General features: G+C 36.5%; 5 protein-coding genes across 6 annotated transcripts; all 5 read right to left on the bottom strand.

The window, feature by feature from the left end:
- Window positions 1-3,121: 3,121 nt before the first annotated feature.
- LOC130472210 (protein PELPK1-like) lies at window positions 3,122-4,176 on the bottom strand. Its single transcript, XM_056842711.1, has 2 exons — window positions 3,786-4,176; window positions 3,122-3,672 (listed from the first exon to the last, which is right to left on the bottom strand). Exons 1-2 carry the CDS (start codon window positions 4,174-4,176, stop codon window positions 3,122-3,124), a joined length of 942 nt encoding a protein of 313 aa, XP_056698689.1.
- Window positions 4,177-5,496: 1,320 nt separating this feature from the next.
- On the bottom strand, window positions 5,497-6,012 carry LOC130472209 (protein PELPK1). Its single transcript, XM_056842710.1, has one exon. It carries the CDS (start codon window positions 6,010-6,012, stop codon window positions 5,497-5,499), a length of 516 nt encoding a protein of 171 aa, XP_056698688.1.
- A 4,385-nt stretch (window positions 6,013-10,397) lies between these two features.
- Window positions 10,398-19,304, bottom strand: LOC110805943 (metal-independent phosphoserine phosphatase). Of its 2 annotated transcripts, none has more exons than XM_056843060.1 (7): window positions 19,116-19,304; window positions 18,659-18,739; window positions 17,833-17,961; window positions 17,426-17,488; window positions 16,493-16,617; window positions 15,960-16,178; window positions 10,398-12,184 (listed from the first exon to the last, which is right to left on the bottom strand). In XM_056843060.1, the coding sequence occupies exons 1-6, from the start codon at window positions 19,209-19,211 to the stop codon at window positions 15,986-15,988; spliced, it is 687 nt and encodes a 228-aa protein (XP_056699038.1). In that variant the 5' UTR covers window positions 19,212-19,304; the 3' UTR covers window positions 10,398-12,184; window positions 15,960-15,985. The 2 variants fall into 2 exon arrangements, with proteins under 2 accessions (XP_056699038.1, XP_021867264.1); XM_022011572.2 differs by lacking the exon at window positions 10,398-12,184 and adding an exon at window positions 12,584-12,905.
- LOC130472208 (protein PELPK1) lies at window positions 10,647-11,411 on the bottom strand. Its single transcript, XM_056842709.1, has one exon. It carries the CDS (start codon window positions 11,409-11,411, stop codon window positions 10,647-10,649), a length of 765 nt encoding a protein of 254 aa, XP_056698687.1.
- LOC130472207 (protein PELPK1-like) lies at window positions 13,527-14,699 on the bottom strand. The gene has a single exon (XM_056842708.1). The coding sequence runs from the start codon at window positions 14,697-14,699 to the stop codon at window positions 13,527-13,529; it is 1,173 nt and encodes a 390-aa protein (XP_056698686.1).
- Window positions 19,305-25,014: the final 5,710 nt, after the last annotated feature.

Genomic DNA, 25,014 nt, shown 5'->3' with positions numbered 1-25,014 from the left:
TTGATCTACGGGCGGCGGTTCCGCAACCACCACACTCTTCAACTTCTGCCCTGGCAAGGGCATGAAGTGAAGGAGATTCTTGGGAGGAGGCATATCTTCCGAAACCGTTTCCTACAAAACAGGCGTTCAGAGATCAGCTTCAAGGAGAAAGAAGAAGAAGGGAAAAACGGACTACAAAAAACTCCAAGTCAGAGCAAATACCTTCTCCGAGGACTGAGAAGCCTTCGCTTTCTTCGGATGCGCGGAAGTCCTCAAAAGAGTGCTACCCTTCCTTTTGCGTTGATCCTAAACAGAGGAGACCAAGGGTCAATAAATGTAAAAGAAGACAAATGAAGAAATAAAGAAAAACCGTGAAGTACCCGGTTCCTAGATAAAGAGATATCTATCCGAGCCGGAGATGAAACCGAAGGAACGGCACGCGGCACTGCGTCAGTCCCAGGACCCTAAAAAGATGGTCCAGGACCAAGACGTTAGCCGACGGCCAACCAGAAAGAAAGACAAACAAAGACTTCGGGATATAGAAACACTCACCGGATCTGAGGTTGTCCTCAAATCAGGAAGCACGACCTTCACTGGAACAGCTTCGGGAGAAGAGGCAGAATCCCACGGATCAGCTCGAACTTCAGATATCCAAGCGACACCCGACGGAGACAGCACGTAATCCTTCAAGCGAGGATTACGAGGATTCTCTTTCCCGAACTTGTAATCAGGAGCCGAGTCGTGAATAGTCTTCAGATCCAAAGAGATGCCCAAAACCACAGGATCAATGCAGCTAAAGCCGTACTCTGCAGAAACAAAGTCAATAAAACGAGACAAAAAAGGAGGAGGACAAACTTACTAAAGCACGGTCCCAGCCGAAAGACACCTACCCCTGTCAAAAATCCTGCTGAGACCGGCAACAGCAAGAATGTCCTCCCGCAAGATATAGTTGAGGTTCGGGAGCCAGTTAGACGGCAGTTTGTAGTTGTCCTCCCGAGCCAAAAACCACTGGAGGAGATCCACGTAGTGGTGATGGTTCCGATCCGGAGCAGCCACGCTTCGCATATCAGGATCAGGAGTCACAAACCACTTTGGAGGGCGATAAAAATTTGGATGCTTCGGATCTGTCGGCACACGAACGAACAACCACTCCGTCTTCCAATTATGGTCAGAGCTGAGGTAAGGGTAGGCCGTAATGTAGTTCGGCTCCCCCTTCCTTCGGGACTTTTTGTTGATGATGGTCCACCAACCATACCCATCCCCTTTGGAAGCGTGATTGAAAGACAGATCGTGGAGATCCCGAAACACGGCGACAGAGCAGGGAAAGTTAACAAAATCGCACACCCATCTAAATCCGATGATGTGCCTCATAGATTTGGGGGTAAGTTGGGCCAAACTGATGTTGTACGACACCAGGAGCTCGGAAATGAAGGGATCCAAGGGAAAGCGGAGACCGTTCTCCAAGTGATGAGTATACACAGAGATGAACCCCCTCGGCGGATGAGTCACCCGAGGACGCTCCTGATCGGGAAGTTCGCACTAGTATCCCAAGGCGTGCTGGATTCCGTATAACTCTTCGGCCCTCCGATGGTAGTTCCCCAGCTTCGCCTCCACCAACCAGTCACCACTGACCGATTTCTCCAACGGACCATCGATCTTAGTGGTCTCATGCAAGATCGGGGCATACTTGCCCTGCGGATCAGCTTCAGTCCAATGAACTGGAAACTCAGGGTAAGGACGGCGCACACCCGAAGAACCAGCTTTCTTACCAGAAGTTGCGCGTTCAGACACGCTAGACCCACCAACAACATCATCTTTGGAAGCATCCCAACCAGTCGAACGCCTCTCCACCGGCCTCTCCGAAGGCCGACCCCTCGAAGTTTTCGGTAACCTTCCCGAAGGCACGTTCTCCCTCTCACTAGAGGAGCCAACGACGAACTTGCTTTTGCCCCTATTCTTTGCCATGGTCGCGAATTCTCGGCCTAGGGTTTAGATTGAGGGGTAGAAGGAAAAACGAAGAGGAAAGGAGAATTCAGAAACAAATTACCTTTTTCCGAAGCGGAATTCGCCGATAAAACGAACAACCCAAGTTCCCGAAGTCAAAAGCTGGCCGAAATTCGTAGATCTGAAGAAATTTGAAAACTGCGATCGCCGGAATTTAGAGAGAGAATAAGTTTGAAAGAAGGAGTAAAAAGTTCGAAAGGAGCAAAGCACCCAGTATTTATAGAAAAGAAAGGGGGCGCATCAACTTCCTCAACCCATGATCTCCACGACACAATACAAATCCCCACACTTGTCATCAATGCAAGTCATCTCTTTTCAAAAAAGAGAGGGAACTTTCGGACTTCTGACAGCTGGAAACCCACCCATTTAATTCTAAATGGACCGGGTCTGGGGGGCATGTTGTTTGGGCTCCCAATTGATTCTCAATTAGGCCACTAAGTCCAAAGCCCAATGGCTCTAAACAAACAGCATTAAACCTACCAATGGTTAGTCAGCCATCCATCAAAGGCCCAAGGCCCAAAAGCAATAAATGACCTATGGGCATTTATTATGCAAACACTATAAATAGGCCGCCAAGGCTCACACCTCAAGGTACGTCGAATTTATCTCCTTAAGACTACTCTTCTAGAGAACTTCTCTCTAGAATCCGAGCATCGTTCTTACTTAGGCATCGGAGGGGCTTTCCTCGGAAACACCCCCGAGGCTAGTGACTTTGCTCTTGTGCAGGTGAATTCGGACTCTACTCATTCAAACAAGCAAGATCTTCAACACATACAAAAGGGCCTTCATTCGAAGCCCATTGTTTCCATCTTTACAACACCGGAACAGGAATTATAAATATAAGGAATATCAGGGTGTTACATGTACGCCACAAGGAAAAAATTTTATTCAGAACTACGTAGTACAACATAACAAATCAGGAGTACCAAAGTACAAGGCTCAAAATGATAAATTTACAGTACATTCTCTGAAACCAAAAAATTAAAAATAACGAGACAGAGATGTGAAAGTTGAAACTAATATGAAGTATTAGCCTAGCATGAATGTATCATGATCATTACGTTAGTTACATTCATGAAATAGTTGTATCCTTCAGTGCTTGCTTGGGCTGACGCCATCGCCGACATCGACAGTTGTATCAAGGAAGGTTAGGTCTTGTGGTTTTAGGAAGTTTGGGAAGTGTTGGAGTAGGAGGCTTAGTCGAAATAGGAAGCTTGTCCCAAGGGAGTGTAGGAATCTCAAACTTAGGAAGATCTAGCAGGCCGCGAGCTGCAGAGGGAATTGTGGGCTTTGAAAGTTTAGGCAATGTTGGGTTAAGAAGATTGGGTAAGGTGGTTGTCGGCACTTCCAACTTAGGAAGATCTAGGAGGCCACGACCTGACGTTGGAGTTGTGGGATTTGTAAGTTTGGGCAACATGGGGTTAAGATTATTGAGCCACTTAGGCATTTCCAACTGAGCAAGATCAAGGAGGCCGCGGCCTTGCGTTGAAGTCATGGGATTTTGAAGTTTGGCCAATTTGGGGTTGAGATTATTGAGCAAGGTGGTTGTTGGCACTCCTAACTTAGGAAGATCTAGGAGGCCACGGCCTGACGTTGGAGTTGTGGGACTTGTAAATTTGGGCAATGTGGGGTTAAGGTTATTGAGCCACCTAGGTATTTCCAACTTAGGAAGATCTAGGAGGTCGCGGCCTGACGTTGGAGTTGTGGGATTTGAAAGTTTAGGCAAATTTAATTTGGGTTAAGAAGATTGGGCAAGGTGGTTGTCGGCACTCCCAACTTAGGAAGATCTAGGAGGTCACGACCTGATGTTGGAGTTGTGGGCTTTGAAAGTTTAGGCAATGTTGGGTTAAGATTATTGAGCCACCTAGGCATTTCAAACTTAGGAAGATCTAAGAGACCGCGGCCTAGCGCTGAAGTCATGGGATTTTGAAGTTTGGGCAATTTAGGATTAAGATTATTGAGCAAGGTGGTTGTGGGTACTTCCAACTTAGGAAGATTTAGGAGTCTGCGACCTTGCGTAGAAATCATGGGATTTAGTAGTTTAGGCAATGTGGGGTTAAAAAGATTGGGTAAGGCGCCTGTAGATCCCTCTAACTTAGGAAGATCTAGGAGGCTGCGAGCAGATACTACTATGACAATATTAAGCATGCAACCAATGAGCATGAGACAAAATAGAAACAAGCGAGAACTCATGGTTTAAACAAGTTTAAAGCGGGAGCAAAGTAGAAGTAGATAAATATAATGTGATAGGAATAGAATGAAAGTAATACAAATAAAGGGGAAATATATATATATATATATATATATATATGTGAACAATAAAAGAGCTTTGTTACTATTATTGGCCTCCAATTTCGTGGGTATATATAGAATATGAGCATAGGAATGGAATATATGTATAGGAATAAGATCTGGATGGATTTATTAGGTGAGTAAAGTTGTCCTTAGTTTAACCAATCTGTATTATCACTGTCATTTAGAATAATATGGAATTTCATGCACATGGATCTATAATCTCTTTGTATTTAACATGATGTTGTGATGCAAATGGTTAATGATCATTGACCAAGTATAAAATGTACAGAGTAATCATTATTTCCAAATGGAGCATGGAGGTGGTACACATTACATAGTATTAACATAGTCCAACCATAAATAAACAAAGTAAAATGTACTTCTATTATTTACAAAAGGAAAAGTACGGAGTATAAGTAATGTTCTCAAAAGTTGAAACTAACTTAAACAGTTATTTAAAAATTCACATTCAAACGAATCTATCCTATTTGTACCAAGTACTCCGTATTCACTAAAATTTGTTTTCTTGTTTGTAATTAAGCTATCAAAGTTTTCTAGCTTTAACAACAAGAGTACATCTTTAAAGAGCGAAGATAGTATTTGTAATCGCCCTAAAACATTTCCCTATTCATATGTGTTTAGGATAAGTATATTGGGTTTTTTGAATGCAAGCTTCTAACGTTAAATTAAAAAGCTAAAGAGTTACAACAGATGTTTATGGAGGTCTATCTTCTTTTATTCTAACACGGCAAGATGCTTGTAAATGTTACGGAATAGTAGCTTTCATGTATGTACGTGGAAGTTCAATTCTCAAAAAGTTTGGTGAACTCTCACAGGACAGGAAATTAGCTTAGAATAATGAACGAAAATGCAAAAAGTATAAAGAAAATACTCTGGTAAATTTATCCAAAATAATAATATCGATAATTAATTATACAAAGTAGTGACTAAAAGTAGAAAGGTGAAAAATAGATATTACACACAAAGTAGTAGTATAGTACAACCTCTGAAACCAAAAGAAAGACGAAATAGTTGACATGCATCAACATTTGATGAGTCCATATTCACGTAGTTCCAAGATACTTCAGTCAGGTGTTTGCTTGGGACGATACATGTAGTGGTTTGGCATTAGGATGATTCAGCTGGGTAGTATCTGAATTGGCGCTATATATGGATTGCTTTGCGAGTTGAGACATTAATTATAGGGAGGTTTGAAATTTAGGGAATTGAAGGAATCCCTGGAACTCCGGGAACCGGCAGTTTAGGAATCCCTGGAACTTCGGGCACTGGTAGTTTAGGGATCCCAGGAACTTCGGGCACTGGTAGTTTAGGAATCCCTGGAAGTTGGGGGACTGCAGGAAGTTGGGGGACTGCAGGAACCCCTGGAACTTGGGGGCCTGTGGGTAGAGGAACTGGAAGTTGGGGTACTAGTGGAAGCTGGGGTACTGTAGGCAATGGGAGAGTAGGAAGCTGAAGTAAGTTACGCTTTGGCTTTGAGAGTTTAGGCATTGTAGGCTTGGGAAGTTGGGGTACGCCAGGAACCAATGGAAGTTTAGGCAGAGCCGATGGAAGCTCTGGAAGTTTGGGCAGAACTGATGGAATGGCAGGAAGTGTGGGTAATACGGTAGGAATCATGGGTCCTCCAAGGAGACCGCGAGCTGCCACACAGAGTGTTGCACTACTCATCATACAAGCAATGAGCATCACACATACGAGAAACAAACGAGAAACCATTTTTGAAACTGGGAATGATCGAGCAAACAAGCTTACAAGGGAGGGTTTTAAGAGTGGAAATTAAACTTGTTACTTAGTTGCTTACAATTATGGTGTATTAAGGAGGATATTTATAGCATTGGAAAATGTCAAGATTATAATTTCGGAATTGATTTATTAGGTGGATGAGGTTGTTCATATTTTTAACTCATCTCACTTATGTCTGTCATGTTGAATGCTGAATGTCATTATACTCACATCACCACATGGTTGTTTTTGTATTTTTCGATGCTTATGTTCTTCCATTTATGAATTATCATCACTTACTATTAGTACAGTGAATTATACATTATTCAACACAACTAAAAACAAACTTTGCTGCCTTATTATTTATCGAATCATCGTTCCCTGGACAGAGTTTGATCGATATGAATGACTTGCCGCTTGGTTTATGTACCGACCTCAAGAAAAAACCAACTAACGGGTTATGATGCACAAATTATAGATAACACGCCACGCGTTTTTATATGAGTTACGAGTATTTAATGGTTTATACTTTAAACTTACATGAACTGATTAGTTAATTCGAAAACACCTACATCTTTGAGGGCGTCAAAATCGCAGCCAGGCATGTATTATGAAATACATGTCATGGGCTTGTTTGTAATTTCCCAGCCATTTTGAAATTGTTGAATAGTCAACCCCGTTTGTCAACTTGGATCCCGTTTGTAATATGAATACCATTTTAAAATATTTAGCACCATTTTTGTGATATTAATACCACTTTATAAAATTTAGTACAAAACGAGTACCATTTAAGGAAAATGAATTTCATTTAAAAAAAGTTTAGTACCATTTTTGTAATACCAATACCATTTTTGTAATACCAATACCAACTCAGCAATGCTAAATCACCACCCCGTTTTACAAATTTACAATTCCGTTATACATTTCCCCCCAAAAATATTTAACATTTACATTTACCTTTTTATTTGGGGTTGACATGTTTTTGCAAATATATGTCAGGCATGTGTTTGGACTTCCTCTACATCTTTAGAGGAGTTCTAGAAATGAGAACATCTCAAGTCCTATACATTTCCGGGACGCGAAAACAGTGGAATTATGTAAATGGGGAAATATTTTTTTTAGTAGTTTCCGTGCTAACTATATACTACCTCCATTTTATTTTATTTTTATAGGAAAATTATTCATTAATAAAGAGTTATACAACATCTATAAGAGAAATATAAATCTAACAAATACATAACAAATTGAATCAAATAAAGATTTCCTTCATCAAAACTACGGTCGTTGAATAGATCTTACACTGTAGAACGTCTCCCGTGTATAACGTTGGAACATGTAGCCTTTTCAGAGAGAGGGTCTAACATTTGTTGTAGGCGCGAGGATGATTTCCACTTGATTTATCTGAATGTATCATTTCTTTTTTTCATGTATTTCAATACATTTTTTTGAACATTAATATCTCTAATTTCGTATAAGAAAAAATTATAAAAACTTGATATTTGATATTCTCGCATTGATACGAATTTAAACATAATGGTAAAGTAATGATTGTCTTAGGTGATTGATGAATAGTGTCCAAATAAAAAACGATGCATGTATTGCGGAAGTGATGTAGTACACAGTAATCTGGTTAATGATTTACTTTGCCAAAAAGTTTGCTGTGTAAAAATCTCAGTAAAATTGAGTGTTTAATTGACGGCCTTTACATAACTGTAGGTGGTCACTGGTTAGTCACGGGACAGAATTGAACAAGAGGATGTCAAGTTTTAGCATTTGGTAGCCGTCCATAGAAGATAAGACCACATCTATTTTTACTTTACAAGTCTGTAAAAGACATACAACTATACAACTATTGTGATTCACCGATTCATCAAAGTATAAAAACGCCTAAAAAAACAAGATAACTACACAATCACACACCCGTGACAGTGTGACACCCCTTTGATTTTATCTCCTCCATAAAAAAAAGTCTCAGAGTAATACTGAAAGACACATAAGATTGATGATATTAATAATAAAAGGAGTAGCTATTTTATTAGAAAGTTAACTATTTGATTGATTATAACTAACTGGACATAAGATCGTCACAAATAAGGTCTTGTAAAAATAAAAACGATATATGTCATTTGGTAGATTATAGGAAGTAGAATTTCGTAGGGAAAAAGTTTTCCCTGTATTGAAGCATTTTTTTAGAAGCAGAAAATATTGTTAGTTAAACGTGGGAAGTAAATTTCCATATTAAATTCCACCTACCTAGGGGTGCCTTGGTAAGCAACTTTCTCCATTTTGTGAGAAGTGAATCTTTTTAAGAAATGTGACTTTCTATGTTTTGTCAACTAGTAAACAATATCACAATTAGTGGTGCAAATGAGCCGAAACTCTCAATAAACTACTCGGGTTCGGGCTCGATTAAAGCACGTTCATGTTCGTTTATTTAATAAATGAGTCGAGCTTAAACAACTTTTGAAGCTCGTTTAATAAATGAGCTTGAACATGAACATACATACTCGTACATTTATGTTCATGAACAACTCATTTATTTATGTTCACGAACAAGCTCGTCTATTTGCGTTCATAATCAAATTTTCTATACATAATTGTATGATCATAGATTAAAAAAAAAAAAAAAAATGTATTTTGGCTTTAATTTTAACTCCCAAAAAATCATATTATATAATATAAAAAAATTGAATTCAAATGGTTAAATTAGTATACATTCAAAATTATGTTTTCAAATGGTAAAGTGTAAAGCTCGTTTATGAACTCGACTAGGTTAATAAACGAGACGTTCATGAACCGTTCACGAACGCAAAATCTCTCAAACGAACCGAGCTTGAACAAATTTCTGAGCTCGGTTGAAAGCTCGGACTCGGGCTGAAGTTCCTAAATTAAATGAACATGAACATAAACAGGGTAGTACTCAGCTCGGCTCGGCTCGACTCGTTTGCACCCCTAACCACAATCACCCATTTTGGAGGAGGATACTAGGGGCGTGGCTTGGCCACGGTTAGTCCCTCCGTAGGTGATCTTGTTTCTTTAGTAGTTTTTTAGCTTGTGTTGGTTTATTTTTCTTCTTTGGATTTATTCCTCCTATGAATAAAAAAAAAACAATCTCCCACTTCCTAGAAAGTCATATTTCCCATCATTTTTCATGTCAACCAAACAATACCTATGTCTTTCATATCAAAAAATATTGATTGCTAGATTATTAAAGTTTTAGATATAAATGACATAATAAATTCGATCATACGAAAGTAAATACTACCTCCGTTAAAGATCTTTACGCTTTGAAAAATGTGTCCAAAAATCAAAACTTTGACCATAAATTCTCACTATTATATCTATCAAAAATTATCATGAGATATCTTGTTAGATTCATCTCGAAATGTATTTTATAAATATCAAATTTTTATAATTTTTTGTCATACGAAATTGGATATATTAATGGTCAAACATTGTACCGGAGTCCGTGCAAATAGTAAGTGTAAAGATCTTTTTGAAACAGAGGTAGTACAAGTTTAATGCCGAATAAATTTTCAGCTGAGCTATAAACAGAAGGGTTCGTTTTTTCGCATATCTGATATGTGTGGAAACACACATATCAACTAAAAGACAAATAGCTAAAAGACAAAAAAGAAAGTACCATTCATGTAAAAAAAGTACCATTCTGTAAAAAAAAGTACCATTTGTGTTTAGAAAAGTACCATTTAATTATTTTTTTGTCCTTTTTTCTATTTTGCCTTTTGTTCTGATATATATTTCTCCATACATATCTGATATGTATTTGTACTTCCTCATAAACAATATGCTAAATTTTAAATCTTAGCAAGCATCTCCCCCTTCTTTTGCTAGTTCAGCCCATATCTGACATCTTTTACAAGTAATAGAGTATATAAGGTGTGTTCTCTTCAAAAAAATAAAAAATAAAAATAAAGGTCAAGTCCAATAAGTCCATATAAATTTAATCAGATTTAATAAGTTTATAATAAATTCTAGTAAGGTTTAATTAGTTTCAATAAGTATCAATCATATCTCATAAGTTCAGATAAATCCAATTCATATCAATTTAGGAGATTTCAGATGAAGATCGAGAGGTGTTGGATTCTCTAGAGTTCTAAAATAACTCTACAAGGTCCAGATCGAGAATACACCAATGTTTCATAATATTATTTAGGGACTAAGAATAAACTTTCAGGTTGATCGGCCAAACAAGTTACATTTTACAAAATTGATCATGTCCCCCATGATGCCATGAAAGATCATTAGAGTTGAACACAGTTTTTTTTTAGAGCTGATACTCATCGACACTAATGTGAATAGTTCATCAGAGCTTGAAATCGCGGTTTCAAATTGATGCATATGATGAGACAACATACATGTAAAGTTCATCCGATCCAAGAGGAAACACATAAATTACAAAGTATTTTGTATATAATAGTATCAAAGAGGTGAAATGTTACAAGTATTGGTGCAAAGTTCAAAGGAAAAAATTCACATAAAAAATAGTAAAGTTTTTTGCCATCCGATAAAGGAAAATTAAAAATTGCCAAATAGTGGTATCAAAGTAAAAAAATATTGCTTTATCAAATAATTATCATTATTATTAAATTCGTTTTTATGTCTATCATTCAAGGCTTGCTTTGGATGGATGAGTTGGGGAGTTGAGGAGTTGTGGGCTTAGGTAGGTCGGGAACACTGGGTTTTGGCATTGCTGGTAGAGAGGGCTTGGGCAACTCGGGCATCTCTGGCATGGTGTCCTTTGGCAGCTCGGGAAAAGTAGGTTTGGGAAGTTGAGGCATCTTAGGTTTCGGAAGCTCGTCCAAATGGGGTTTAGGCATTTCAATAGGTTTAGGGTGTTCTGGTAATGTAGGCTTTGGCAATTCATGCTCAGTAGGCTTGGGCGCCTCAACGGATTTAGGCTTTGGTAGTTCCGGTAGTGTTGGCTTGGGTACTTGGTGCACAATGGGTTTGGGGAGCTCTGGTAAGGTTGGTTTTGGTATCTCGGGTAAGACGGGCTTAGGCATTTCAGGTACACTAGGTTTTGGCAACTCTGGCAGTGTAGGCTTGGGCAATTCATGCTCGATAGGCTTGGGCGCCTCATTCAATTCATGCACAGTGGGTTTAAGGGGCTCCGGTAATGTGGGTTTGGGAAGTTCAGGCAATGTGGGCTTGGGAAGCTCAGGAAAAACGGGCTTCGGGAGTTCGGGCATTGCGGGTTTAGGAAGCTCGGGCAAGGTAGGCTTTGGAAGTTCAGGTTTTGGCAACTCTGCCTTGGGATGCTCATGCTCTGGTAAGGAAGCATCTAAAAGGTGACGAGCTGCAACCGGCATTGTCCCAGTGCTCATCACACAAGCAACAAACAGCATTCCAAGAGGAAACAAGCGAGAACCCATGGTTTGATCTCAGGGGATCAAACAAGTACAGAATCAATGGCAAAACAGTAAAATAAACTACTTACTTGTTCTAAGAGGGATTTTTCTGTTTACTTAGGATTATGATACACTTCCTAAGTTTATGGGTATTTATAGGTTAGATGAATGGTCTAGTCAGATGGATTTAGGTGGAATAGGTTGTACATAGTTCAACTCCTCAACTATAATATTACCGGTATTTAGCAGAAGAAAAAATAAAACATGATATCAAATTCTTTCTAATGTAAAATGCAGTTGAACTATTATCTAATTTTCAAAGCTTGACTATGAGATCACTTTGCTTTGACTTTATAGCTAATCCAATAATATTAATTATAGGATGTCAATTTCAGGACAACAAACTATCAAAGAAACAGAATAGGAGAGGCCAACAGCACGGAAATATGCAAAATATATTCGCGGACTTTCAGTTTTAGGCAGCCTCAGACGTTCAACTAACTCACCTGATGAAAACAGACGTGCAGTCCTCTGAATTCATTTTCATTATTTTCCTTAGATCATAATCGCGAACTTGCACCTTCATCACTCATTTATGAAATGTTCTTTTGTTTTTGTATTATACTCCTATATAATTTCTGCTAACCAAAAAATTTGAAGCCAATTTCACTTATATCAGAAAGATCATCAACTGTTATAGTTTCATATTCATAGCCAGCATCGAAACATTTGGCTCGTACTATGTTGCAACAAGGTTTTCCTCTATGTTTTCTTCATCTCGAACTCACAATGATGCACTGAAATAACACAGTAACAAGGTTTTCCTCTATGGTTCAATACGAACAAAACAAAGACAATAATAAACTCATGTTACTCATCATTCATCAATTCAATACAATACACTACAATGATGCACTAGACTATCACAATACAATGTCAGTATCTTATTATTGTTATCTATAATATTGATTAATAAAATAAATGAGTATGTTATATGCTGTATGACTAATGAGCAGTACTTCTATTATTGTTCTTGATATTAATTACAGAGTTCTGAGTATTTTATATTGCTCCCTCAGCTCTTAAATCCTAATGATCAAACTATATTAACTTGTTGACCTATAATTTACTACCTATCAGTATACCACAGCAGAAATAATAAATAGATAGTATAACGTAGAGGAAAAAATAAGGAATCAAGCAGAACAAATCTAATCTGAATGACGTGTTAGGTTTACTTCAACAAAAGCATGATGTACTGGTATTATCATTCTTAGCTACAATGTTTTCTTGTACATATATGAAGTATGAAGTACTGGTACGAAGTATTAGAGTTCCTACAGAAGAGGTTTTCCATATTCTAACGGATTCAACTTATAGAAATCTTGAAAAGAGCTTATGCCAGAAAGTAAGTTACAGTCTGCATCTGAAAAAGTCCAAATCAAGTCTCTAGCAATCGAAAAATGTGTGTAAGATCTCAGATGAACAAGGTCACAGCATCTTTTCTTCCTTTGTTACCTACAGATTTTACATTTGTGTAATACATGGAATTTATGGAACTGTTCATAGTTCGTACCAGTATGCATGATCCGAAGAGAGATTTGTGAAGTTGTGTCCAAATTTGCTTTACATATTTAACATCATGTGAACAAATACAAATGTTTGTTTCTGATTTTCTGAGGGAAGTCTTGACCTTTTCCTTGTGCTTAGCAGTTCATCAATAAATCTTACTAAAGTGATGGATGTGCCCCGTGAAAGATAAAAGTTTTGTTACTTGAATCTCACATGTTTTTATTGTAAGGTATCAACCCGGTTTTTAAAAGCTTCTCATTCTCAATATTATCAAATAATCAGTGCTAGTTTGATCAGTCATCAGAGCTGAAACAGGGGTGACAAATTGTTGCATATGCGACATGATACATGAAATGTTCAACCAGACAACAACACATAAGACATGATTATAATAATATATCAAAGAAGTGAAATGGTATCACGTACAAGGTTCAAAAATATGAAAATTGAAAATCAACGTACACAACAGTATAAAAAATATAGTAGTATCCAAGTACAAAATATTTCTATATCATTATATAATAAATTCTAGGAGCTAGTCCCAAGAAATGCAACCTATTGTGTCATTCAAGGCTTGTCCGGGATAGCAGACTTAGGGTGTTGAGGAATTGTTGGCTTGGGTAACTCAGGTACAGTGGGTTTGGGCATTTCAGGTAGAGAAGGATTGGGGAGCTCAGGCACTGTGGGTTTCGGTAACTCGGGCATTGTAGGCTTTGGCAGCTCGGGCAATGTAGGCTTGGGAAGTTCAGGATGCTCATCCAAATGGGGCTTCGGGATTTGTGGCAATGTAGGTTTGGGTACTTCACCCACAGTTGGTTTAGGGAGCTCTGGTATGGTTGGTTTTGGCACCTCAGGCAATATGGGCTTTGGCATTTCAGGTACAGTAGGTTTAGGCAATTCGTGCTCAGTAGGCTTGGGCGATTCGTGCTCAGTAGGCTTGGGAAATTCGTGCTCAGTAGGCTTGGGCAATTCGTGCTCAGTAGGCTTGGGTAATTCATGCTCGGTAGGCTTGGGCACCTCATCAGATTTTGGCTTTGGTAGTTCTGGTTGTATTGGCTTGGGCAGCTCATCCAAATGGGGCTGCGGCATCTGTGGCAATGTAGGCTTGGGTACTTCATGCACAGTGGGTTCAGGGACCTCTGGCAAGGTTGGTTTGGGCACTTCAGGCAATATGGGCTTTGGCATTTCAGGTACACTAGGTTTAGGCAACTCTGGAATTGTAGGCTTGGGCATCTCATCCGATTTGGGCTTCGGTATTTCTGGAAGTGTTGGTTTGGGTATTTCATGCACCGAAGGTTTAGGGAGCTCTGGTAAGGTTGGTTTTGGCACCTCAGGCAACACGGGCATAGGCATTTCAGGTACAGTAGGTTTAGGCAACTCTGGCAATGTAGGCTTTGGCAATTCGTGCTCAATAGGCTTGGGCACCTCATCTAATTTGGGCTTCGGTATTTCTGGTAGTGTTGGTTTGGGTACTTCATGCGCAGTGGGTTTAGGGAGCTCTGGTAAGGTGGGTTTTGGAAGTTCAGGCAATGTGGGCTTAGGGAGTTCGGGCACTGTGGGTTTAGGAATCTCAGGCAAAGTAGGCTTTGGAAGTCCAGGCACTTCCGGCTTCGGCAGCTCTGCCTTGGGATACTCTGGCAAGGAAGCCTCTAGAAGGCGACGAGCTGCAACCGGCATTGTCCCGGTACTCAGCACACAAGCAACAAGCAGCATTCCAAGAAGAAACCAGCGAGAACCCATAGTTTCGGGATGTAAGCTCAAACAAGTACAGAATTAAGATGGACACAACTTCTTTTTAGAGGGAGTTTTTCTGTTTGCTTAGGATATGATATGATATGATATACTTTGTGCATTCACAGGTATTTATACGTTAAAGGGAAGGCCTAGCTGGATGGATTTAGGTGGAAAAAGTTGAGCACAGTTCAACTCCTCAGCTATAATATCACCAACATTTAGAAAAAAAGAACATGATACAGTTGCTCATTATTCTAACTAATTCAAGATTATTAAAATTAAAAAATAAGTTCAGGTACTAAAAGAAACAGAACAGGAGAAACCAAGATCTCGAAAGAGACTAAAATAGCTTTCAGGAACTAGACTTTAAGGTACATCAGACCAACTGCATTGACCTAATTTTAGCAGATGTGATTCTTTTTTCCTTCTTTTTTGGTTTTTCTCCTCCTTTTTCTAAAGTTTTTTTCACTATCGCTTAAAACTTATTTACTGAATATGCTAAGTTTTTTCTTATAGTTGTCAGCAATAACATTTCTTAATCCACAACCAAGATTTAATCAGTCCCTTTTATTTTCTTTACGGAATTTGTTTACGCTTACCTTACCCCTTCATGAAATTCTTTTTAGAGGTTGGCATCCTAAATGGGGGAACTTGCAATTCATCACTCGTTTTAAGGAATTTGAATTTATTTTTGTTCAAATTTTCAAATCATGTTACCTTGTGGAATGTGGAATTTACTACCCAAAATCATCAAATTTCCAGAAAGAACACATGTTTGAACTGTGCTTCAAAGACACCAGTTTTCGCTGGTCCAAGAACTGAGCTGGTTACTTATGTCGATATCACAATTGTATACATACTCAAACTTTTCAAGTGAATTAAGTATTTTACTATTGGTACTGTTTTGGCTTATACTTATGTTGCAACGAGATACTCACCCGTGCTTTCTTTGTGTATACAAATAATCAGAGTTGGTATCTGACTCTCGAAGTATAAAGAGGAGCAAATTGTGTTAAAGAATTCTATTTATGTTCATTTTTTGTAATTAGTTTAGCTCCAATTTTATGGTAAAGAAATCATACAGAAAATTGGCTCCTTTATAAAAGCTGGACAAACACCACATACAGTTTATTGTAAGATACTGAATCATGCTGTTTCCCCATTCCAATAGGATATTCAATTGAGAATTGACAGACAGATAAATATTGCAAGAAATACGCCAAGAATTTCTGGTGCAAGAATATGGTCCAAAGAATTTCAACATACCCCAGCGTTATTGAGGAGATATGGTTTCAAATCACTGCTCGCAGCTCACCAGTTTCCAGCGCAAATTTCCGATGCTTTGATATGACAGATTGAACTTTAACAGCTTCTAAACTTGACAAAAAGTTAATGGAACTGGATACATCTTTTTCCTTAGCAGCATTGATTATTGTCTGCAACATTTGGAGGGGATCGCCATGGCTGACTATCAATATTGCACATCTGCAGAAATTCTCAGGTTATTAGTTTCATCTAAATACTAAACCCCAAAAGCATAAAATACAGTGACTTATTTCATCATATAGGAATTAGGAAATGGAAATTAACATTCTAAGGGATTATCTTAACTCTTAAGATCAAAATTTCAAAGACGAAGACCAAAATTTTCTCAGTTAGAAAGAAGATAATTTCATAGACTGGAGAAAGAGTACAGTCAATATTATACCAACAAATACATAAACAATCTGATCGGATATTTGGTAAATACTGAAACAAAGAAAATCTAACAGGATGCTTTGGTGAGAGACTGAGAGTACCCTTCAAACATAGTCTCCATTTCTTCCATGGCCTTCACTAGTCGTGAAACAACATCAGCAGCACTTTCACCACCTTCTGGCCGCTCAAATGGATCTTTCTCATCGAGTTCCCATATCTCTGGATACTATTAGGCATATAAATAAAAGTGTGAGGACTTGAGCAAATGGGATAAAGCAGCAGCGCTATTATAATTTAAATCAGTTTCCCGTTAATAACTAAAACCATCACTTATTCACTGATTATTGCATACTTATATAGCCCTATCCGGCTATCCCTATTTGGTGCATCATGCATGTGATAGAAACCGGAAAGGCAAAACCCTATGAGCTGCAAAATCACGATTCCCAGCGCAATTTAAATCTGCAGATGCTTAGTAAGATTCAAATGGTTCCGGTGTAAAAATTAGGAAGTGTTTATGTCAGCAGAATTTTTATCATCCCTGATTCCCTGGTATTCAAAAACCACTTCTTCTCATGGCATTATTATTTTGGCAACAAAAATATCCTCCTCGTCGATAGTCTGTATAATGATTTTTGTGGATAGCAAATATTTATTAATGTTCCTTACTTACGGTAACCACCTCAGATGGATATTTTTCTCAGTATCCTTCAAATGGTTTGTAAAAAATTCCACGGAAAAAAAAAAATCAGTTCCATTTAAGTTGAACAATGGAGAGATTCTGGAGTGCCTATCTGATAATTGGAAGTCTAGATTAGAACACCAAGTTTATGTAGAATGATATACTTCCTTGAAACTTAACAACCCCCACCCCCCCAACACACACACACACACCCCATTCAGGTACCCACCACCAAAAATCATAATGCCCCACAAAAGTTACTGAAAACTCAAATCATGTGTCCGAATCATGACTCATGAGAAGTTGAAGGTCCCATGCTCCCATACGTAGAGCTAGGAAATGCAAAACTGACCTTATCATGTGATGAAAGCTCATATGAAGGACCAAAATAACGTTCCCGAAGATCTTCAATCACCTATATGAAGATATTGTCATGTTAACAGCTAGAAAAGGGAAGTGCAATATTAAAAAAGAGCTTGTACAACTCAATATAAAAGTCAGATCAACTTGACCAATTAAAACGCATCTACTTATCAGTGTCAGAAATGTGAACGTATTATTTATTCTTATACTTTTGTATGGGATAAAGTTCAAACAACAGCACACAGAAATTTATCAATTGTTTTTTTTTTTTTTGGGTGAAATTTATAAGCCTTCAGAGTTCGGACTTCAGAGAGACCATGATAATCAATATTAAGAGGTCTATGCTTTATCTTGCATGGATCTTTTATGTTAGTGGATATACGTATAGAGGTGTACCTTGCATTGACTACCTTCAAATGGAAGATTCAGTACAGATGCAACCACTTTAGCAGTATGAGCTGTTCTAGCAAACGGGGAGTAGCAAATGCGGACATTTTTCAATGGAATATTAGCATCCTTCAAATCCTGCACTTATGGCCCAGTTTATGTGAGATAGATGCATGGCGGTGGGGCGCGTACAATTTCCATAAAACATCCACTTCAAACACAATTCTGCCTAATAACTTCAACCTTTTCTTTTACAGAAAATGGCATACAAAGGCCATATGGGGGTGGGGGTACATAGCATGAGATTTAATTATTTTCAGATATCTTAATAAATTTATTAAAGTAGTACACATGTGATTATGGAACAAACACCTGATCTTTGAACTAAATCTACAAATACAGCAGAAACAGAAAACAGCTATGTTTTTTATTGACAATAAAGAGGCAGAGACTATAACCATACAACTCCACTTATTTCTGAGAAGCAAAAGTTTGAGTTCTCACTTTAGTCTGTTAGACCTTGTCATCGGCCTCTAAAAGCTAACACTAGTGCAGGGAAATTATGCTTATTGAGACAAAATTTTACAAGCAAGTTACCTAAAACATAAAGGATAAATCCATTCAGTAAATTAAAAGCTTATGGGAAAACTTTTATACATGTCAAACATTTCTCTATCCTTATGGACTCCGTCTCCAATTAGCGGTGAGCTAAATATCTACGAGTTAGGATTTTTGAAATTGCAACGGCATCAATTCAAATACAAGACCAAATTTCAACTAGTTGACATGTACTTCTTCAGACGCATAAAAAGCACGAAACTTGGAGTAAAACTACCTTTAGCAATAGCTCCCCAGCCAATTGGGCTTGTGCAACACCGTCATCGGCTAACTGATATTCTGCAAGTGTCCCGTTTTCCTGTGTGGCAATACATGATTTCAATTATCAGATTAAATTAACCATAAATCCATACAGTACAAAATGGGCATCCGGCAATACAGCCTCAAATGTCAACATTACAAGCAAAATTTGTGTAAACAGTTAAAATTGTTTCCGAAATTCCTGAAATTGATGACAAACTTGAGAAAATTCAATAACCCAGATACCTAAAATTGGTTCTACTTAATCACAAAAATGCGAATTCTCCTCAGAATTTTCTTTCCCTAATTAATCAATTAAGAATCAAACAAATTAAGCAGAAGCCATATGCATTTACATCCCACATTTCCATGAATCATAAGTTTGATAAACACAGAAATAAAAGTAGGTTTCGAAAAAGATTAATGGAAGGTACCAAAGAGGAAACGATGAGGCCTTTCTGATTAGGGATACTCTTTCCATGTCTGAGAATCCAGTAGTTGTTCTTCAACAATGTTGACGATGTTCCCATGCCCCCTCGCTTCGTTTGCTGTCTTCCTGCTTTGCTCTCTAGTCTCTACTCTCAAGTCTCTACTCTCCACTCTGCAATATGATCGAGCCAATGGGTCGGGCTGGTGTGTGGGCAACATTTTGGTGATTTTTTTTTGGAAGAGGAAAATTTGTCAATTTTACTACCTACGTCTGGTGACTTTGCGAATTACTACCTAGCTTTGTTAAAAGTTGTTAATTACTACCTAAGTGTTTAGTTATGGTTGCCAATTGCTACCTTTGCCCATATTCTGACCAATTATTCACTAATTATATCTTAATCAACCATTATTCATACTATAATTATTTTAATTGATTAATAAAGATTAATTTTTTAAAAAAAATACAAAACTAATTAAATCATAAAAAAGACCCAACAAAACCCCAAAAATACCCAAAAAAATTGAACTTTTTGTTGCTCCTCCTCTCTCTCGCCACAATACTTGTTGCTGTTGTATTTGTTGTTGTTGTTGTTGTTGTTGTTGAATTTCACTTGTTTTTTTTCTTCTTAAAATCGGTTTTAATTTCAGAATCTGTTGAATTTATTTTTCTGGAAGAAGGTGTTGTTCATTGTTGTTGGTTCTGCTGATGTCGTAATCCCGCATCTTATCTTCCCCTTTTTTTTTCAGTTGATGATTTTAAATTAATTCTGGGTTTTTTTGTGTGAAATGTAATGTTTGAGTTAGCTTGAAAAGGGGGGAAGCAAATTAAAGCAGCTATGATGATAAATCGATGAAACTCTCATTGAGTTAATGAGAATGGTTATGCCATGAATGATTATTTTTCAAGCACTTTTGAGCTGCATTTTGCTCCCCTTTCTTTTCCGATTGATGTGTTAATTTTTTATTTTATTTTTTCAGATTTCATTAGTTTTGAAATTTATAAATATATTAATTATTTAAAATAATTAAAGTATGTTTAATGGTTGATTAAGATATAATTAGTGATTAATTGGCCGGAATATAGGCCAAGGTAGCAACTGACAACAATAACTAAACACGTAGGTAGTAATTAGCAACTTTTAACAAGCTAAGTAGTAATTCGCAAAGTCATTAAAGACCTAGGTAGTAATTGGCAAATTTTCCAAACAATTCATTCCTTTAATTTCTGGCGTGATTGTGGTGTGTTAAGTTAGCTGTAATTAAGTACTCCGTATTTGAAAAAAAAATTACTTTTTTAATTTTGACTTTTTGCCCGTTGTACTTGTTGTTTCATCAGTGGCGTAATTTGTGGTTGAACCTACGTAATCTTTACCGTGATTAAGTTATTTTTTGTAATTTTCCTTATTTATTTTTGACTTTTTCCCTTTATGACGTTATTTATTGTGGCTATTGACTGCTTTTCTTTTTCCTTTTTATTGTATTTGATACTTATTGTTAATACTTCCTCCGCTTTTTAATACTTGTAACATTTAGACTTTTTACACTATTCACATATTCTACTTTGACTATTGTTAATGATTTATATGTAAGTTAAAGCATAGTCGTGTGCAATCTTGTTAGATTATCTCAATACGTATTTTCAAAATATCAAGTTTTTATAATTTTTGCTTAAAGACAATTAAAAATATTAATGATCAAAGATGTGCATTGACATGCGTAAAAATGACAAAAGTAGCAAGTAAAAAAAATAAAAATCAGAAGAAGTATAATTTATGATTAGTAGGGGCACCAAAAGTACAAAATATGGTTTATGCACCCGTGTGCATAATGCTCACTGTGCACCCTGTTTTTGAATGAACATATAGTTCAAATACAAAGAACATATAGCCAATGAACATATAGTTTAAATCCATAGAACATATAGTTTAAATATTTGACTAGTACATGTACATTGAAATCATTCTCCATGTTCATTAAATTTTCAATGAATGTTCAACAAGGTGCACAATGAGCACTGTGCATCCGGGTGTATAATCCAAATTGCGCCAAAAGATTGCCAAAAGTATAATTTTTTTAACACAAATTATTGAATAAGGCGGACTGACAGCGTCAGACGGGTGACGTGGCAGCGCGGGTCGTGACGCGGGTCAGGACGCGGGTCAAATCCGAATTGGGTCGAAAACGGTTATTTTTTCGGGTTTAGTATAAAAGGTTTTCTTTCCCACGTTTTTGCCCATTTTCAAATCACTATTCACTTTTAGAGAGAGAAACCGCCGAGTTCTTCCATTTCAGGAGAGAGAAAGCTTCTACTCTTTGATCTTCTCTTCGATTTCTTCAATTTCTGTAAGTTTTTTGCATTTTCACTTGTTTTTCTTTGTTTGTGTGTAGTTCTTACTGATTTATCCTCTCTTTTTTCGTTCGATTTAGGGTTTTGAAGGTGTGATTGTGATATTTTCCGATTTACTTCAAGTTTCGGTAAGTTCTTTCTATTTTCATCTACTTTTTGTTCAATTTTGTCATCATTTGATGTTCGTTTTGTTTCTTATTGTTTTTGGTTTTGATTTAGGGTTTTGTAATTGTGATTTGTGATAATTTCGGTTGTTCTTCATTTTTGACAATATTTTTGAAGTTTTGTTGTCATTTTTTCTTCTTTTTGTTCAATTTTGTTATCATTTGAAGTTCGTTTTTGTTTCTTACTGTTTTGGTTGTGATTTAGGGTTTTGTAATTGTGATTTGTGATACTTTTGGTTGTTCTTCATTTTCGACAATATTTTTGAAGCTTCTTGTCCTTTTTCCTTCTTTTTGTTCAATTTGTTCATAATTTGAAGTTTATTTTGGTGTTTTTGTTCAAATTGTTCAATTAAAAGTTCGCTGATAAATAATTAGTTTTTTAATCAATTAGTTAATTATTTTTACCAATTAGGTATTCTTTCAAAGCAATTAGTCATATTCTGACATTCATAAATCAAGTATTAAACGAATTAGTTAATTTATTTAATTTCAAACTTTCTTGAGCAATTAGTTTACTTTTTTGACCAATTAGTTAATTGCATAATCCAATTAGTTAACTATTTTAACCTGTTAGTGAAACATTCAAATCAATTAGTTACACAATGAAATTGTTTTGTTTTTATTGCTATTTATACTGCTTATGTTCATTACACATTCTTTTTATTTGCGCATTGCAATATATTGAACTACATTCATTTATAGTTTCAGTTCACATAATGAGGTCAAAAAATGCAAACAAAGCATCTGATTATCACGATGCTGGGAAGTCGAGTCAAGATGTTGAAGGCAGTTCAAGGCCGACTGAAGATATTCCAGCTAGTCCAAAGGTGAGTGCAGATGAGAGGAAAATTGGAAGGGGGCCAAAGAAGTCGAAAGTTAAAGTAGAATATACGGAAGATGGTGGGGAAGTTGTAGAGTTGGATAGGTATAACTCCTATATTTGTAACTGTTATTTATCACTGTTTAATTATTTGGATAGGTATGACTATTTAAAAATTGATTTTGCAATTATCATAACTTATTTTACATTTAGTGAACTTTTTGCATAATTTAGTTAACTTTTGACTGCAATTAGTTAAATATTTTTCAGTAATTAGTTAACCTTTTTTAAAAAGAATCTTTCCACTAATTAGTTAACTTTTTCCACTAATTAGTTAACCTTTTCCATTAATTAGTTAACTTTTGACTGCAATTAGTTAACTCAATAATTAGTTTACTTTTGACTGCAAATAGTTAACTTTTTCCATTAATTAGTTAACCTATTTCATCAATTAGTTAACCTATTGCATGATTAGTGAAGTTTTTTTCAGTTAGTTAACCTTTTTCTTCAATTAGTTAACCTATCTTTGTAACTGTTATTTATCACTGTTTAATTAGTTGGATAGGTATGACTATTTGTTATTTATTTTTAAATTAATTACTTTTGCTTTGAAACAAATTATTTTACCTATATGAAGTAGTTATGTAATTAAAATAATTAGTTAACCTTTAAACACAATTAGTTAAATATTTTTCAGTAATTAGTTAACCTTTTTTTAAAAAGAATCTTTCCACTAATTAGTTAACTTTTTCACTAATTAGTTAACCTTTTACATTAATTAGTTAACCTTTGACTGCAATTAGTTAAGTCAATAATTGGTTAACTTTTGACTGCAATTAGTTAACTTTTTCCATTAATTAGTTAACCTATTTTATCAATTAGTTAACCTATTGCATGAATAGTGAAGTTTTTTGCAGTTAGTTAACCTATTTCATTAAATAGTTAACCTTTTTCTTCAGTTAGTTAACTTCTTAAGCAATTAGTTAAATATTTTCATTAATTAAATTCTTTTGTTTTGTGTAGGGGTTACAAACTAAATTGTAGACCAGAGGCGTTGATTAATCTTCTTAATTCTATAAAGAAGAATGAAAACAAAGTGAAAGCCATTAAAGAGATAGGTTTTGGTGGTTTGTTGAGTGTTCGACTTCATGAAGTCAACACACGCCTTGTTCCATGGCTGCTTCAACATTTTAATTGTGTTGGTCATATGCTCCAGTTTGGAGAAACACAAAATGTTCAGTTATATGATTATGATGTCTATGATGTCTTTGGCTTGCCATGGAACAAGGATTTTGATGTTCAAGAGACGCCAAGAAAGCGGGTTGAAGGAGATGCCAACCATGAAATGATTCAAAGATGGAATGAGAAGTTCCACAAGAAACCAACTGTTCAGGCACCCACCTTGACGGAGTTGGAATCTTTTTTGAAAACAGATGAATGTGGAGATGATTTTAAACGTGCCTTTGTGGTTATTGTTTTAGGTAAAAATTTCTAAATTAATCATGCTCAAGTTATTTACCTTTAACAGCAAGTATATAGTTCACTATTTACATTAATTAGTTTACCTTTTTTTTATTAATTATTCTTCTTTTTTCATTAATTAGTTCATTTTAATAATTAGTTTACCTTTTTTATCCATTAGTTACTGTTTTCATCAATCATTTAACCTATTTTACATTTAGTTAACTTTCTTCATCATTTAGTTAACTTTTTACATTAATTAGTGAACTATTTTTATGAATTAGTTAACATATTATCTTATTGATTTCTGTAATTATCTTATTGTTTTTATAGGTGTATTTTTGGCTCCTACGTCTAACCGGTTGTTAGACATCAAGGTTTTGAAGGCTGTTGAGGATGTTTCACAGATTGTGAAACAAAATTGGTGTAAATACGTGTTAAACCAGCTTGGGTTTGCTGTTGAAAGGTGGAGAGCGAGTGTCAAAAATGACAAGGTTGGTGGCTGTGTTCTATTTTTGGAGATAATTTATCTCCAAAGATCGTTATTTCGGGGTGTAGTCCCCCCTAAGGAAATCCCACTTGTTCAACATTGGAATGATGAACAAGTGACTGAACGTCTGGTTTCCGAAGAGAAGATGGGTTTTGGGGTAGCTTTGGTTGATATAACCAGCTATCCCGTGTCTAAGACTTTTGCTGATTTGTTAGGGGGTCTTAACCCTATCAAACTCGAGGTTCCTGAAGCTTCTGCTGCTCCTGAAGCTTCTGCTGCTCCTTCTGCTTCTTCTGCTCCTTCTGCTTCTACTGCTCGTGCTGCTTCTGGTGCTCCTGCTGCTTCTGCTAAAGTTTCGGAAGGTGCACCGGGTAATTCCCAAGCTGATCGAAGCAGGATTATTGAGTTTTAAATTCCGGAAAGTGCTCAAACAGATGCTGAAATTCAAGCTACCTGCGATGATGTAAGTCATGATAATGTTCATATTTATTTTTGTTCATATTTAATGATTCTTTTTAATAGTTAACCTATTTTGTCAATTAGTTAACTTTTGTTATGAATTAGTAAACCTTTTTATTCAATTAGTTAACCTGTACCATCAATTAGTTAACCTTTTTATGAA

The sequence above is a fragment of the Spinacia oleracea genome, chromosome 4, assembly GCF_020520425.1.
Source record: "Spinacia oleracea cultivar Varoflay chromosome 4, BTI_SOV_V1, whole genome shotgun sequence".
In the NCBI taxonomy this organism is placed as follows: domain Eukaryota; kingdom Viridiplantae; phylum Streptophyta; class Magnoliopsida; order Caryophyllales; family Amaranthaceae; genus Spinacia; species Spinacia oleracea.
This window is presented reverse-complemented; position numbering and strand designations above follow the sequence as displayed.